This window comes from Mirounga angustirostris, unplaced genomic scaffold, assembly GCF_029215605.1.
Source record: "Mirounga angustirostris isolate CCGP_5_RB_7025 unplaced genomic scaffold, mMirAng1.0.hap1 SCAF_9, whole genome shotgun sequence".
NCBI lineage: Eukaryota > Metazoa > Chordata > Mammalia > Carnivora > Phocidae > Mirounga > Mirounga angustirostris.
Genome location: NW_026991717.1, coordinates 132370924 through 132386920, shown reverse-complemented (window position 1 = coordinate 132386920; position 15997 = coordinate 132370924). Strand labels below are relative to the sequence as shown.

The 15997-nt window shown below is 37.8% G+C and overlaps 1 protein-coding gene across 2 annotated transcripts in view; it reads left to right on the top strand.

Annotated features, from left to right (window-relative positions):
- Positions 1 to 15997, top strand: part of TRIP11 (thyroid hormone receptor interactor 11) — a 66474-nt gene that overhangs the window by 20435 nt on the left and 30042 nt on the right. For both annotated transcript variants that reach the window (XM_045901416.3, XM_045901415.3), the window contains exons 7-13: positions 776 to 1150; positions 3411 to 3451; positions 4016 to 4102; positions 7137 to 7349; positions 8371 to 11391; positions 12335 to 12475; positions 13678 to 13871. In XM_045901416.3, coding sequence (XP_045757372.1) covers positions 776 to 1150; positions 3411 to 3451; positions 4016 to 4102; positions 7137 to 7349; positions 8371 to 11391; positions 12335 to 12475; positions 13678 to 13871 — 4072 coding nt within the window. The remainder of the gene's footprint in view (positions 1 to 775; positions 1151 to 3410; positions 3452 to 4015; positions 4103 to 7136; positions 7350 to 8370; positions 11392 to 12334; positions 12476 to 13677; positions 13872 to 15997) is intronic.

The window sequence follows — 15997 nt, the reverse complement described above, 5'->3', positions numbered from 1 at the left end:
TTAGAGTTCACTCTTGGTGTTGTACATTCTCTGGGTTGGACAGACATATGATACATATTCATCATTATAATATACAGAGTAGTTTCAGTGTTCTAAAAATCCTTTATGCTCTGCCTTCTCACCTCCCACCCACCCTCCCCCACAGTCTTTTTACTGTCTCTATTGTTTTGCCTTGTCCAGAACGTCACATAGTTGGAATCATACAGTATGTAGCCTTTTCAGATTGATTTCTTTCACCTAGTAATGTGCATTTGAGTTTCCTCCATGTTTTTTCATGGCTTGATACCTTAGTTCTTTTTAATGCTGAATAGTTTTCTATTGCCTGGATGTACCACAGTTTATCCATTCACCTACTGAAGGACATCTTTGCTTCCAAGTTTGGCAGTTATGAATGAAGCTGCTATAAATATCATTGTTCAGGTTTTCATATGGATAAGAGTTTTCAATTCCTTTGAGTAAATACTGGGGAGTGCAATTGCTGATCATATGTTAAGGGTGTAAAACTGCTGAACTGTCTTCCAAAAGTGGCTCTATTTTGCATTTCGCCAGCAATGAATGCGAGTTCTTATTGCTCCACATGCTCACCAGCATTTGGTGTTGTGAGTGTTCTGAATTTTGGCCATTTTAATTGGAGTGTAATGATATCTCATTGTTGTCTTAACTTTGAAGATTTTTCAAGTTCTCAAGTCTGTTAAATCTCTCGGTCATATATAGCAAGCTACTTATCTCTTGGTAGTTGACATTGCCTGTCCTTGATTTTCTGTTTATGTTTTAGGTGGCTCAGGAATTGTAATAACTGATCACTCGAAAATCCATGAGATGCAAAAAACTATACAGGATCTACAAAATGAAAAAGTAGCGTCTATAAAAAGAATTGAAGAACTTGAGGATAAAATAAAAGACATAAATAAAAAATTATCTTCTGCAGAAAATGACAGGGAGATTTTGAGGAAGGAACAAGAACGCCTAAATGTTGAAAACAAACAAATAACAGAAGAATGTGAAAGCTGGAAACTGGAATGTAGGAAATTGCAGCCCGAGGCTGTGAAGCAGAGTGATACTGTGATAGAAAAAGAACGAATCCTTCCACAGAGTACATCAGTGGGAGAGGGAGTGCTCAAACTGCAGCAAGCACTGTCTGGTGTAAAAGGTTTGGAACTCACCTATGACTGGTGTTTTATTGCATATTAGTTTTTAGAGACAGACTGAGTACTTTATGGAAGTGGAGTATTCATGTAATTGACTGTAGAAGTGGAATAGAATTGTTTGGTTTTGGATTCAGTGCCATAATTAATGGATCACAAATAGGAATTTTCTACTAAAAAGTCTTCATTGTTGGCTGGATTTCTCTCAGCCTCCCTTTCTCATCCTTTAAGTAGTTACATGGAACTCATTGATGTAGGAGGCCATGTAGATTTCTGAGAAATGTATATATAGCTATTTATTGGGAGGAGGTATGAGCCTATTTCTGTTAGTCTGCATAGAACCAGATACTTTCCGAAACTCTAGGTTCCAGACCCTCCGATGAGGGAATGCAGCCTTCCTTTTTCAAAATTCTGTATTTCCTTTTGAAATGATGTCCTGTATCTAAGCAGACATGAGAGTGATAAGAGCCATAGGTCCTTCACCATTTTCCATGCTCAAGATGATACTTAGTTACCTGTGTTCTGTGTTAGAAAAAGTAAGTTATTAAATGAAATAGGCCAAACACCGGTGTTCATTCATGCCAGGAACACGTAATGGGAGCTCTTAGCTGTGAAGATGTATTTTATTTTGCACTTTTGTCTTCTCACAATATAAACTCTCACTTTATGAACCGTTTCATTGCTGCTCTGGAGGTTTCTAGCCCTTGTGTGCTGTGTTCCCCCCACCCCTTGGCTAGTTGTTTATCGTGAGTTCCTGACCTGGATGGCCAACTCTATAAACTCCAATTAGAGTTAGGTTCAAAGTCACCGTGTCCTCCTCCTCCTCCTCTTCCTCTCCTTACCTTGGTGATTTACCAGAAAATTTGAAGTCATCACCTAGCATGTCCTGTAAGTTCTATTTCCTTAGCTTCTCTGGTTCAGTAATATTTCAGGATTGTACCCCAGAGGAGCTCTAGGGTTTCTTAGAAGGGCCTCAGTCCTGGGAGCTGCCATGAAGGCAAAGAGAAGGCCATTCACTAGGGTTCTAGACTTCTCTCTCATTTGACTTCCAAGTAGCTCTGCTCCTTTCAAAATACATTTTTCCATTTATTTAGCATATTGGATGACTCATATGGGTTTATTTGCTTTATTTTCTTTTTTTTTTTAAGGTTTTATTTATTTGGTTGTTTTTTTTTTTAAAGATTTTATTTATTTGAGAGAGAGAATGAGATAGAGAGCATGAGAGGGGGGAGGGTCAGAGAGAGAGGCAGACTCCCCGCTGAGCAGGGAGCCCGACGTGGGACTCAATCCCGGGACTCCAGGATCATGACCTGAGCCGAAGGCAGTCGCTTGACCAACTGAGCCACCCAGATGCCCCGGTTTTTTTTTTTTTTTTTTTTTAAAGATTTTTATTTATTTATTTGACAGAGAGAGACACAGCGAGAGAGGGAACACAAGCAGGGGGAGTGGGAGAGGGAGAAGCAGGCTTCCCGCAGAGCAGGGAGCCCGATGCGGGGCTCAATCCCAGGACCCTGGGATCATGACCTGAGCCGAAGGCAGACGCTTAATGACTGAGCCACCCAGGCACCCCAGTTTATTTGCTTTAAAAACAAATCTGCTGCCTTAGTCCTTCTTCCTCTTTTCCCCACTTCCATTGCCACTGAAAAACTTCAGCCAGTCATAATTTCTTTTGCCTGGTTATCTATAGCCGTTTCTTTTCTTTCTTTCTTTCTTTCTTTTTTAAAGATTTTATTTATTTGTTTATTTGTCGTAGAACCACTTCTGTATATGGATCTATCTGTAATTCCAGCTTGAATGGTCTTTTTATCTGTTGTCATGTCTAAGTCACTTTAGAGAATTGAGAGATTATTTTATCGTTGTGGTATAAATATACATTTTTGTCTTTAACCACTTCCCCCCAGTCTCAGTCCCTTTACTGTTTCCTGCTACACAAACCAATCAACTCATTTTGAAACATTGTTATTAATGTTTTTATCAAGGCAATAACTTATAACTCATCCGCAGTACAATTATAATTCTTTCTTCTATGGTTCCATAGGACTGCATTTAATGGAGCGTCTAACTGGCATTTATATTTTGATTTCTTTGATACAGTCAAATAGAAATATAAAACAACAAAAATGCATTTCACTACGAACCATTTGGGCTTGCTGATTGTGCCTCTAAATAAATTTTACTTTAATTGAGTTTTACTCCTGAGTTTAATATAGGAGGTAATTATTAAGTTGAAGAATTTTAATGTCAGATTCATTGTTGTTTTTACAGATGCTGAAAATGAAATTTTGAGACTGAGTAATTTAAACCAGGTAAACTAATTTTAAAGAGAAAAAGCTTTTAGCTTTGATTTATCAAGAAAAAATATTTTGATTATTGTAATTGCTTGTTTTGTGTTTTTTACAAATTCACATGAACTTACCCTAGGAACTTGCATCTTAGTAATTTTATGTTTGCTGATTAATAACAAACTTTTTGAATCATAAATTGACATAATTTTAAAAGTTACATAATTTAAAAATGCAAGTATATCACTTTCAAGATTAATTTGACAGACATTATGTTTATAGACAGTGGAAGCAGATTTTCCACCACAGTGAGGAATGCATTTTGATTTCTCTGAAGGAATTCAGAGTTGCTTCTATTACTAATGATTAGAGGCTATTTTGTAAATGTATTTATATATTTTTTGAAATATAAAATTCTAAGAATATTTATAAAATGAGTGACTGGCTTTAGATGGTCCAGTGTTGCATGCCTGTAATTTTTACGTATCACTAGAAAAATGCTGAGTACAAATGCACAATAGTACAGCTTGCTTACTTTTTTGTAAACTTGAAATTTATCTGAAAAAATACTGTTTTAACATTTTTTAGGATAACAGTCTCGCTGAAGACAATTTGAAACTTAAAATGCATGTTGAAACTTTAGAAAAACAGAAGTCCTTACTGAGTCAAGAAAAGGTAGGTACAGTAAAAATGGGGGCAGAATTAAAATGTGTGTATTACAGGTCACAGCCAAGGGCCAGTTTATATCAAAATGGAATGTTTAGGTCTTGAGAGTCCTGAGGATAAAACTGGTGTCATTGATGCTTGTCAGACCAGGATGAGGTATTTGGGCAAAGTTCAAAGTATGAGAGGCTGGCCAGAGTTCACATTTACAGATAAGGCAGCCAGTAGGCATACAGTAGGAGCAAAAAAGATAGATAAAGACTGTTTTGGTTTCCGATGAAGTCCGGACAGCAGCAACATACACAGGTGGTTCTAGAGTCTGGAGTGGCCATAGTGGCGTCCTACAGAATCTACTAAATGCTCGAATGTCCTGGAACGTATCTGGTGTGGTGGAATTTCTTAGTGGTGAGGGATGAAGAGGGATACGTTCTCAGTGGTAGAGATAGAGTCTTGGGTATTTTGGTAGCAGGGTTGGAATAAGGTTCTGTAATGCAGTGTTGGGGATGGGGAAAGGTATTTTTATGTTTATAGTATTTGGGGATAATTCCCTGACTAAGACAGGTGCTTAAATGCAGGATAGTTCTAAGCTGGTATTATGAAGTTATATGCCCATGTCTTAACTCAATTGAAAAAATTAATTTTTAAAAAATAATACATATTCACTGATGTACAAATTCAGTAATTCATATGGAAAACCTTTAGATGGTACAAATGGAGTATCCTTTGCACCTCTTTCGGTTGGCCTCTTTTCCAAAGACAGTCTTTTTAAAAATTTTATTTTTAAGATTTTATTTACTTCTTTGAAAGGGGAGAGAGCGAGAGTGAGCGAGAGAACACACAAGCAGGGGGAAGGGTAGAGGGAGAGGGACAGGCAGGCTCCCTGCTGAGCAGGGAGCCTGATGCAGGTCTCGATCCCAATCATGACATGAGCTGAAGGCAGACACTTAACCGACTGAGCCACGCAGGTGCCTCTGAAGGCAGTCTTTCTTACCAGTTTCTTGTATGTCCATCCTTCCAGACTACACTTATGTATGTATGATTATATAAATAGCTTTAAAAAAATACAACAGTTAGCATACCATACATACTATTCATGTATACCTTAACACATTTTCAGCATCCTTCTACATGAGCTTATACGCAGTGTTTCTCAAAGGGATGTTATCAGCATGGAAATTTCTTAGTTTTATGCACTGTTGTACGCATTGTGGGATCCTTGCCCCCACCTTTTCTATCTACTAAAAGCCAGTGTCTCCTACACTTTTTAATTCTTATATTATCTATATTTTCTCTGCTTTTTTCTGCTCCCTTTGCATTCTGCTCCTTTCTCTAACTCTCCTAGGTGTACTTCGTAGTTTGCAGATCTCTGCGCATATCTGATAGATCTGTAACTTTGCTGTGATATTTTTGGATTCTGTAGCCAGGCCTGATAGCTGTTGCTCCTTTCTTTGATGTTAAATAATCCTTCATAACTTGTCCTTTAATTTTCTCTGATAACGGGTCTGCTCACTCCTTAAGAATGCCAAACGTACCTGCAAGGCCGTGCATGTTCTTAACATCTACCTGAGAAAAAACTTGTGATTCTCCTGATTGAACATATAACTATTTTTTTTAATTTAAATTCAATTAGCCAACATAGTACGTCATTAGTTTCAGATGTAGGGTTCAGTAATTCATCAGTTGCATATAACACCCAGTGCCTGTCACATCACGTGCCCTCCTTAATGCCCATCACCCAGTTACCCCATCCCCCCCACCCACGTCCCCTCGCGCATATAACTTTAGAAAGGCATAAGAGAATGCTGTTTTCATCAACTGTAGTTCAGAATGAACTTTTGAATTGGAATTAAAATGAGAATCGTGAGGCAGATGTTCTAGTTTTCACTGGTCTGTTTGTGAGGTATGTATAGTCTCTTTATTTGTAGAAATTTAAGATTCTTATTTGCTTTAAAGTAGATTCCATAGAAGTTTGATATTTCTCTATTGGTGAAAGAAGGCTTTAAACTCTTGTATCACAAACATCACAATCAGGTTGAAACAGTGTTGGAGCATAGAGAACTGTCCCACTTCTGGAGTTTGGAGGAAAAGCATTAAATACCAGTAGAACAGGACATAAAATATAGTTTAAAAATCATATATAGATAGATCTTTAAGACTGTTAAAAGTTGAGCAAGGGGAACCTAGTCTCTGCTCAGGTTGGTTGGCAAAGGAAGGAAGGAGCCTACTTTCTTGGGTCAAAGAAAAGTTTCATGTGCTGACAGGAGCCAGTAATAAGGGAAATTCCTTTAATGAGGGAAAAGAAGCCTTTTGTTTTCTAATTAGTGAATGAATGTTGATTTTTATAGATGTTTATTTAGTTTATGGTTGTTGGTGACTGGGCATTAGGGAATGGAAGTGCAGAGAGCTGGGAGACTTGGAACATCTTGAAGAGTGTATGTGGGGCAAGAGAAGCATCAGACAGAAGGGAAGCAGTGGTGGGAGTGGGATCAGGAAGGCTCCCAAATGGGAAAGTTTTTGTATAAAGAAGCTGGAGCTGGATGAACTTTAACAGTCATTCCATCTTGTCTTGGTGTTACAGAAATGTTTTTCTTGAAGCTACACATAAAATTGCACGAGTGAAGGCTGTGATTTGTTGAATTTTTATTTACTATTTATTTTAAAGATTTTATTTATTTATTTGACAGAGAGAAAGACAGCGAGAGAGGGAACACAAGCAGGGGGAGTGGGAGAGGGAGAAGCAGGCTTCCCGCCGAGCAAGGAGCCCTATGTGGGGCTCGATCCCAGGACCCTGGGATCATGGCCTGAGCCGAAGGCAGACGCTTAACGACTGAGCCACCCCGGCGCCCCGAATTGTTGAATGTTATGTATCGTTGAGGAAGTCTTATTCAGTCATGTTTCCGACACAGGCATCTGAGAATAGATTCCCAAGTTTTGTTTATATATATATATATATATATTTATATATATGTAATTTTTTTTTTAAATCTTTCAGTGTCTTCTTCCAGTTGACAGTATATGTTGTTTTTCCCCCTTTTTATTATTTAAGGAAGAGCTTCAGCTATCACTTTTAAAATTGAACAGTGAGTATGAAGTAATTAAAGGTACAGCTGCGAGAGATATGGATTTGAATTCAACATTACACGACTTAAGACTGACTTTGGAGGCAAAGGAGCAGGAACTTAATCAGAGTCTCACTGAGAAGGAAATACTTGTAGCTGAGTTAGAGGAATTGGACAGACAGAACCAAGAAGCTACAAAGGTAACACGATGTGAAAACCAGAGCTCTTCTCAGTATATTGAACACTGGAGTAACAAGTGAAAGTGATGGGTGTGATTTAAACATGTGATTTAATTAATATTTTGTTTCATTGATAATCTAATCATAGAGGTTGACAAACTTTTTCTGTAAAGGGTTAGATAGTAAATATTCTTTGGCTCTGCAGGCCATATAGTCGTCTCAGTTGTACTCAGTTCCGCTCTTGTGACATGTAAACAATGAGCGTGGCTGTAGCCTAGTAAGACTTGATCTACAAAAACAGGTGGCTGGGCGCCTGGGTGGCTCAGTCAGTTAAGCGACTGCCTTCGGCTCAGGTCATGATCCTAGAGTCCCAGGACCGAGTCCCGCATCGGGGCTCCCTGCTCAGCAGGGAGTCTGCTTCTCCCTTTGACCCTCCACCCTCTCATGCTCTCTCTCTATCATTCTCTCTCTCAATAAATAAATAAAAATCTTAAAAAAAAAAACAAACAGGTGGCTGGCCGGGTTTGGCTCACGGGCTGTATGACTCCTACCCCAGTGTTGAAGAGTTGGCAATGAGCAACATACGTCATGTACCTTCTCTGGCTTTAAGTTCTAGTCTCTAATGAAATTGATTTGCTGTAAGATGTCAGTAATTTTGTTGGGATTAAATGATGGGATTTAAAAAAATGATTTATTTATTTGAGAGAGAGAGTGTGTGTGGGCGTGCACATGAGCAAGACAAGGGACAGAGGAAGGGAGAGTCTCAAGCTGACTCCACATTGAGCGTGGAGCCTGACGTGGGACTCGATCCCACGACCCTGAGATCATGACCTGAGCCGAAACCCAAGAGTCGGAGGCTTAACCAACTGCACCACCCAGGTGCTCCTAAATACTGGGATTTTTTTAAAAAGTACTGTTTTAAGAAGGATTAGACGTATCTGAGGATTATTCTTCTATTATTTATGACATTTTACAAAATTTTTGTTAGGTACTAAAATGAGAGAATGTCTTAAAGTTACCATACAAATTATTTTTCTTTCAGCACATGATTCTGATAAAAGATCAGCTATCAAAACAACAAAATGAGGGAGACAGCATCATTAGTGAACTGAGAAAAGATCTAAATGATGAGAACAGGAGAGTCCATCAACTTGAAGATGATAAAATGAACATGACTAAAGAGCTAGATGTGCAGAAAGAGAAGTTAGTTCAAAGTGAACTTGTCCTAAATGATTTGCATTTAGCCAAGCAGAAGCTTGAGGAGAAAGTAGAAGATTTAGTAGATCAGCTAAATAAATCACAAGAAAGTAATTTAAATATGCAGAAGGAGAACTGTGGACTTAAGGAACATATTAAACAAAATGAGGAAGAGCTTTCTAGAGTCAGGGATGAGTTAACTCAGTCTCTAAATCGCGACTCTGGCAGTGATTTTAAGGATGACTTACTTAAAGAAAGGGAAGCCGAAGTCAGAAATTTAAAGCAAAATCTTTCAGAAATAGAAAAGCTGAATGACAATTTAAACAAAGTTGCTTTTGATCTCAAAATGGAAAATGAAAAGTTGGTTTTAGCATGTGAGGATGTAAGACATCAGTTGGAAGAATCCATTGCTGGTAGCAATCAGATTTCTCTGGAAAGAAACACTCTTGTGGAGGCTCTAAAAATGGAAAAAGGACAGTTAGAAGCAGAATTGAGTCAGGCTGAACAGAGGCTGTTGGAAGAAGCCAGTAAGCACGAGCAGACGATTAAAGAACTGTCAAAGGCACATGATTTGAGCACCTCTGCTTTACAGCTGGGACAGCAGCATTTAATGAAACTCAGTCAAGAGAAAGACTTTGAAATAGCAGAACTCAAAAAGAACATTGAACAAATGGATACTCATCATCAAGAAACCAAGGAAATTTTGTCATCTAGTTTAGAAGAGCAGAAGCACTTAACACAACTTATAAGTGAGAAGGAAATTTTTATTGAAAAACTTAAAGAAAGAAGTTCAGAGCTTCAGGAGGAATTAGATAAATATACTGAGGCCTTAAGAAAAAATGAAATTTTGAAGCAAACCATGGAGGAAAAAGACAGAAGTCTTGGGTCCATGAAAGAAGAAAACAATCATCTAAAAGAAGAACTGGAGCGGCTCCGGGAGCAGCAGAGTCGAGCTGCACCTGTGGTGGAGCCCAAACCCCTTGACAGTGTTACTGAGCTAGAGTCTGAGGTGTTGCAACTGAATATTATAAAGGGGAATCTTGAGGAGGAAATAAAACATCATCAGAAGATTATTGAAGATCAAAACCAGAGTAAAATGCAGCTGCTTCAGTCTTTAGAGGAACAGAAGAAGGAAATGGATGAGTTTAAGTGCCAGCATGAGCAGATGAATGTCACCCATACCCAACTCTTCTTAGAGAAAGATGAGGAGATTAAGAATTTGCAAAAAACAGTTGAACAAATCAAAACCCAGTTGCGTGAAGAAAGACAAGGCGTTCAAACGGAGAATTGTGAGATCTTTCAAGAAACGAAAGTACAGAGCCTTAACATAGAAAATGGCAGTGAAAAACATGATTTATCTAAAGCCGAAACTGAGAGATTAGTAAAAGGAATAAAAGAACGAGAATTGGAGATTCAACTTCTAAATGAAAAGAATATATCTTTAACGAAACAGATTGATCAGCTGTCCAAAGATGAGGTTGGTAAACTCACTCAGATCATCCAGCAGAAAGACTTGGAGATACAAGCTCTTCACGCTAGAATTTCTTCAGCTTCCTACACCCAGGATGTTGTCTACCTTCAGCAGCAGCTGCAGGCCTATGCTATGGAGAGAGAACAGGTATTAGCTGTTTTGAGTGAGAAGACTAGGGAAAATAGCCACCTGAAAACGGAATACCACAAAATGATGGATGTCGTTGCTGCCAAAGAGGCAGCTCTCGTGAAGCTGCAAGATGAAAATAAAAAATTGTCCACTAGATCTGAAGGTGGTGGCCAAGAAATGTTTAGAGAAACTGTTCAGAATTTATCACGTATCATTCGAGAAAAAGACATTGAGATAGATGCATTAAGTCAGAAATGCCAGACCTTATTGACGGTTTTACAAACATCCAGCACTGGGAATGAGGTTGGAGCTGTTAACAGCAATCAGTTTGAGGAGCTTCTACAGGAACGCGACAAATTAAAACAACAAGTGAAGAAGATGGAAGAGTGGAAACAGCAGGTGATGACCACGGTCCAGAATATGCAGCACGAGTCCGCCCAGCTTCAGGAGGAACTCCATCAGCTTCAGGCACAAGTTTTGGTTGACAGTGATAATAATTCTAAATTACAAGTGGACTACACTGGCCTGATCCAAAGTTATGAGCAGAATGAAACCAAACTCAAAAATTTTGGGCAGGAGCTAGCACAGGTTCAGCACAGCATAGGGCAGCTCTGCAGCACCAAAGATCTTCTTTTAGGAAAACTTGATATTATTTCACCTCAACTCTCCTCCGGATCATCGCCTCCTTCCCAGCCAGCAGAGTCTCTTGGAACAGTTAAGCCCGATACATCGAGGGAGTCTTCTACACAGGAGCTAGAAGAGCTAAGAAAGTCACTGCAGGAAAAAGATGCAACAATTAAAACGCTCCAGGAAAATAATCACAGGTTGTCTGATTCGATTGCTGCCACCTCGGAGCTAGAAAGAAAAGAACAGGAACAGACGGATTCAGAAATTAAGCAGCTAAAGGAGAAACAAGATGTCTTACAAAAGTCACTTAAGGAGAAAGACCTCTTAATCAAAGCCAAAAGTGATCAGTTGCTTTCTTTAAATGAAAATTTCACCAACAAAGTGAATGAAAATGAACTTTTGAGGCAGGCAGTAACCAACCTGAAGGAGCGGATATTAATTTTAGAAATGGACATTTGCAAACTAAAAGAAGAAAATGAAAAAATAGTACAAACAACCAGGGAAAAGGAAACAGAGTATCAAGCATTACAGGAGACTAATACAAAGTTTTCCATGATGCTTCGAGAAAAAGAGTTTGAGTGCCATTCAATGAAGGAAAAGGCTCTTGCGTTTGAGCAGCTACTGAAAGAAAAAGAGCAGGTATGTTGGGGATGGAATTGTATACAGGAAAATTGGGGTGGAGAAGATTTTCCAATGGGTTGATTACTTTATAGATAATTATGTTTGAACGGGAATGTGAAGTTGTTCGTTCAGAAATACTCATTTCAGGGTTTTATGAAATTTTCCTCAAAGGTACCTGGAGGTTTCGCCCCTAAATTACTAGATCTTTCCAAACATTTTTAGCAACAGGTTAATTTAAATAGAAAAAAAGACTTTAGTAGCAATTAATATTTTTCTTTAGAAAACAGAAGTGTTGAAATGACTTCCCTATCTTTTCTTTGCCAGTGACTTGTACTTTCTGAGCAACAGTTGTGCAGGCCTGCTGAATGAACGCACACACACATAACTCTCTCTCATACTCTTTTGATTGATTGTGGGATCTGTGAACACTTTGTTGTATAGGGTAAATTTGAAGAGATTGTGTCTTTTGAATTAAAACCTTTTTTTTTTAAAGATTTTATTTTATTTGAGAGTGAGAGAGAGAATTCTTTAATTTTGTCTTCCAGAATAGTTTATTTGAAAAGTTGAAAAGATAATAGAGTTCCCATATGCCTCACACCCAGTTTCCCTTGTTTATTAACATCTTAGGTTACTATGCTATACTTGTAACAACGAATTCACGAATATTGATATATTACTATTAACTGAAGTTCCTACTTTTTTTTAAATTCCTTAAATTTTTTTTTTTTTTTTTTACAAAAAAATTACCAAATGTCTTTTTTCTGTTCAGGATGCCATCCAGGATAATACATTATATTTAGTTGTCATGTCTCCTTAGGCTTCTCTAGACTGACAGTTTCTCAGACTCTGTTTTTGATGATCTTGTTATGGTTAACTGTATCTCAAAATTAATTATTTAATGAAGAAAATGTGTCTTTTTAAATGTGTTTTTCTTAAGGCTAAAGTTATTTCTTTCCAAAAGGGCAAGACTGGGGAGTTAAATCAGCTTTTAAATGCAGTTAAATCAATGCAGGAGAAGACAGTTAAGTTTCAACAGGAGAGAGACCAGGTCATGTTGGCCCTGAAACAGAAACAAATGGAAAACAGTGCTTTACAGAATGAGGTATGCTTTTACTCTAAAGAAACTGATTCAAGCAATAAGCTTAGTAATTGTTAAGAAAACTAGAATGAATTATTAAAATTAATTTCTCTCTTAGGTGATTTTTTCTCAGTCTTCCTCCGATGTGTTATATTATAGGATCTTCACCTCCCAGATATATATTATTTCAGTTTTCAAAAGTGAAAACCATGGCATATCTTGGGTATAAAAAAAAGTTTCCCACTGATGCAATCGCTGTAGAAAACAGTATGCAGGTTCCTCAAAAAATTAAACACAGAAATACCATATAATCCAGTAGTCCATTATTGAGTATTTACCCTCCAAAAATGAAAACACTAGTTCAGAAAGGTACATGCATCCTCCTGTTTACTGAGCTAAGATAGGGAAGCCACCTAAGCGTCCATTGATAGATGAATGAATAAAGAAGTGGTGTATAAATGGAATATTACTCATCCGTAAAAAGGAATGAGATCTTGCTATTTGCAACAACATGGATGGACCTGGAGGGTGTATTATGCTAAGTGACATAAGTCAGAAAGAGGAAAATACCATGTGATTTCACTTATGTGGAATCTAAAAAAACAGTGAAACAAGACAATCATAAACATGGGGAACAAACTGGTGGTTGCTAGCAGGAAGGGGTTTAGGGAAGATGGGCAAAATAGGTCAAGGGGATTAAGAGGTAAAATTTTCTAGTTAAAATAAGTCAAATAAGGGCTGAAAAATACATCATAGTGAATATAGTCAGTAAATTATAATAATGTATGGTGATATGATAACTAAACTTACCGTGGTGAGCAGAGCGTAACATGTAGAGTTGTTGAATCACTATGTTGTATACTTGAAACTCGTATAATATTGTCAAATACACTTCAGTTTAAAAAAAAAATTCTCACCCATAACGTATGAAAAAATGAGATTTTTACTGAAAAAGTGGTCTGTCACAAAGAGCCTTGTACTTGGTACAATTCCATTTTTCATTATAGCCATAGGGAATGAGCTCTTACAAAATAAAACTTCCAGATGAAAAGTCAAGTTGATTTTTGGAGACTTTTTTCCTAATATAAATACATCTTGCAATATGAGTAATTAGTATATAATTAATATACTTCAGTAATGGGCAAAAGATTTGATAACAAAGTGGCTTGTAGAGGGGAAAGGGGAACATTTTATAGAAGAAAAATAAAGAGGTGTCCTCTACCTAGGTTCAACATTTACGCGACAAAGAATTACGCTTAAACCAGGAGCTAGAGAGATTGCGTAACCATCTTTTAGAATCAGAGGATTCTTACACACGCGAAGCTTTGGCTGCAGAAGATAGAGAGGCCAAACTGAGAAAGAAAGTCACAGTATTGGAGGAAAAGCTAGTTTCATCTTCCAATGCAATGGAAAATGCAAGGTAACTTTTCCCTGTTTTTAGCACTCACATTAGTTGAACACTTCTTGAGTGTCAGAATCAGTAAGCATTTTTCCTGGCTTACCTCAGTTTACTCTTACGAAATTCATTATCTCCAAATGACAGATGAAGATACTAAGGGTAAAGAGGTTTAGTAAGCTGCCCAAGGTCAGACGCAGAGTATGTGTGTGTTTCATGTTCGGGTCTGTAACTCTTGACCAGATCTGGCATTCAAACAGCTCTCTCTGAATCTGTCTTTTCTTTTTTCCTTTTTAAAAAAATAATTTTATTTATTATTATTATTTACTTTTTATTATAAGTGTACTAACTACCACCCTAGATAATTGCCTCTCACTGTTTTAACAGTTTAGACTTAAATTCTCATTTTCTTTTTTTTTTCTCCTGACGGATTTTAATTGACTTTGTCATGCTCCCAAAGAACTAATTTGACATATGTGGTTTTATTCGTGATCAAATGATCTAAGGTTGAATAAAGTTTGGATATTAGAAGGGAGAGAGTAAAGGAAGTAGCAAGGTAGGGGCACCTGGGTGGCTCAGTCGTTAAGCGTCTGCCTTCAACTCAGGTCATGATCCCAGAGTCCTGGGATCGAGCCCTGCATCAGGCTCCCTGCTCTGCGGGAGGCCTGATTCTCCCTCTCCCACTCCCCCTGCTTGTGTTCCTGCTCTTGCTGTCTTTCTCTCTGTCAAATAAATAAAATCTTTAAAAAAAAAAAAAAAGGAAGTAACAAGATAAAGACCTAAGTCAGTATGAATTAGCTCTTGGTTTGTTGGAACTTTTGAATTACTAGGTCCCTGCTTCTATATTTTTATTTTATTTTTACTAGAGTACCAGTTTATTATAAAAGGCCTTAACTCAGGGAACAGCAGATGGAAGAGATAGGTAGGGCAAGGCATGGGGTAGGGATGCAGAGCTTCCAGCTCCCTCCCAGCAGGCAGCCCTCTCTACATCTCCCAGTGCTCACCAGCCTGGAAGCTTTCCAGACCCTCTCCTTGTGAGGTTTTATGGAGGCTTCATTATGGAGGCATGATTGATTCCTTACTTATATATTTTAACATTTTATTTCTCTCAGTAAAATCTATTTTCTTGGGGTGCCAGGGTCCTGGGATTGAGCCCCACATCAGGCTCCCTGCTCAGCGGGGAGCCTCCTTCTCCCTCTCCCTCTGCTGCTCTCCCTGCTTGTGCTCTCTCTCTCAAATAAATTAAAAAAATAACTTTTTAAAAAATAATGTATTTTCTTTTTTTCCCTTTTTATTATAAAAACCCATTTTGTACTTCAGGAAAATTACGTAAACCAAAAAGAACATAAAGTCACAGTCCCATCCAGAGATAATCCTTTTTTTGTGCCTTTGCATGCTTCTTATATATGTATGTATATGTTATATATATATTTTTTAAGTAGGCCCCCAGGCGGGGTTTGAACTCACAGCCCTGAGATCAAGACCTGAACTGAGATCGAGTCGGTTGCTCAACTGGCTGAGCCACCCAGGCACCCCATATTATATGTATTTTTAAAAGCAAAATTAAGGTCATACTGTTGATAGTATTTTGTAATCTGCTTCCATACTTGATAATATGAGTATCAGCACATGTTAAGCCATGTTTCTGCATTATCATTTTATGGCTACATAGCATACCATTATTTGGATTTTCCATAACTTCTTTAATCCAGTCATTTATTATTGGACATTTAGAAGTGTTTCAACTTTTCAGAATTACTAAGAAAGCTGTCTTGATATCCCAAGATAGGTATTTTTGTGTTGATGACAAATTATTTCCTTAGCTTCAATTTTCAGAAATGGCAGGTCTGGTTCAAAGGGCATTTTTAAAACTTTTGAGATGTACTGCCAAATAATCTTCCAGAAAAATCATGTCCGTTTATATTTCCATTAGTGGTATGTACATCTTTCTGTTTTTCACTGTGTATGATGCTGAGGGAGATACAAGGACATAGTAGATATTACCTCTGTCTGCAAAGAGATTATAGGCCAGTGGAGACAGTATTTCTGAGGTGAACTCCCACTGCTTTGCAGGGAATATTGTACCTTCAGTCTCAGAAAGAAAACTTGTTTAAAATGATAATGAAAACGAGTGATCATTTGTGTATGTG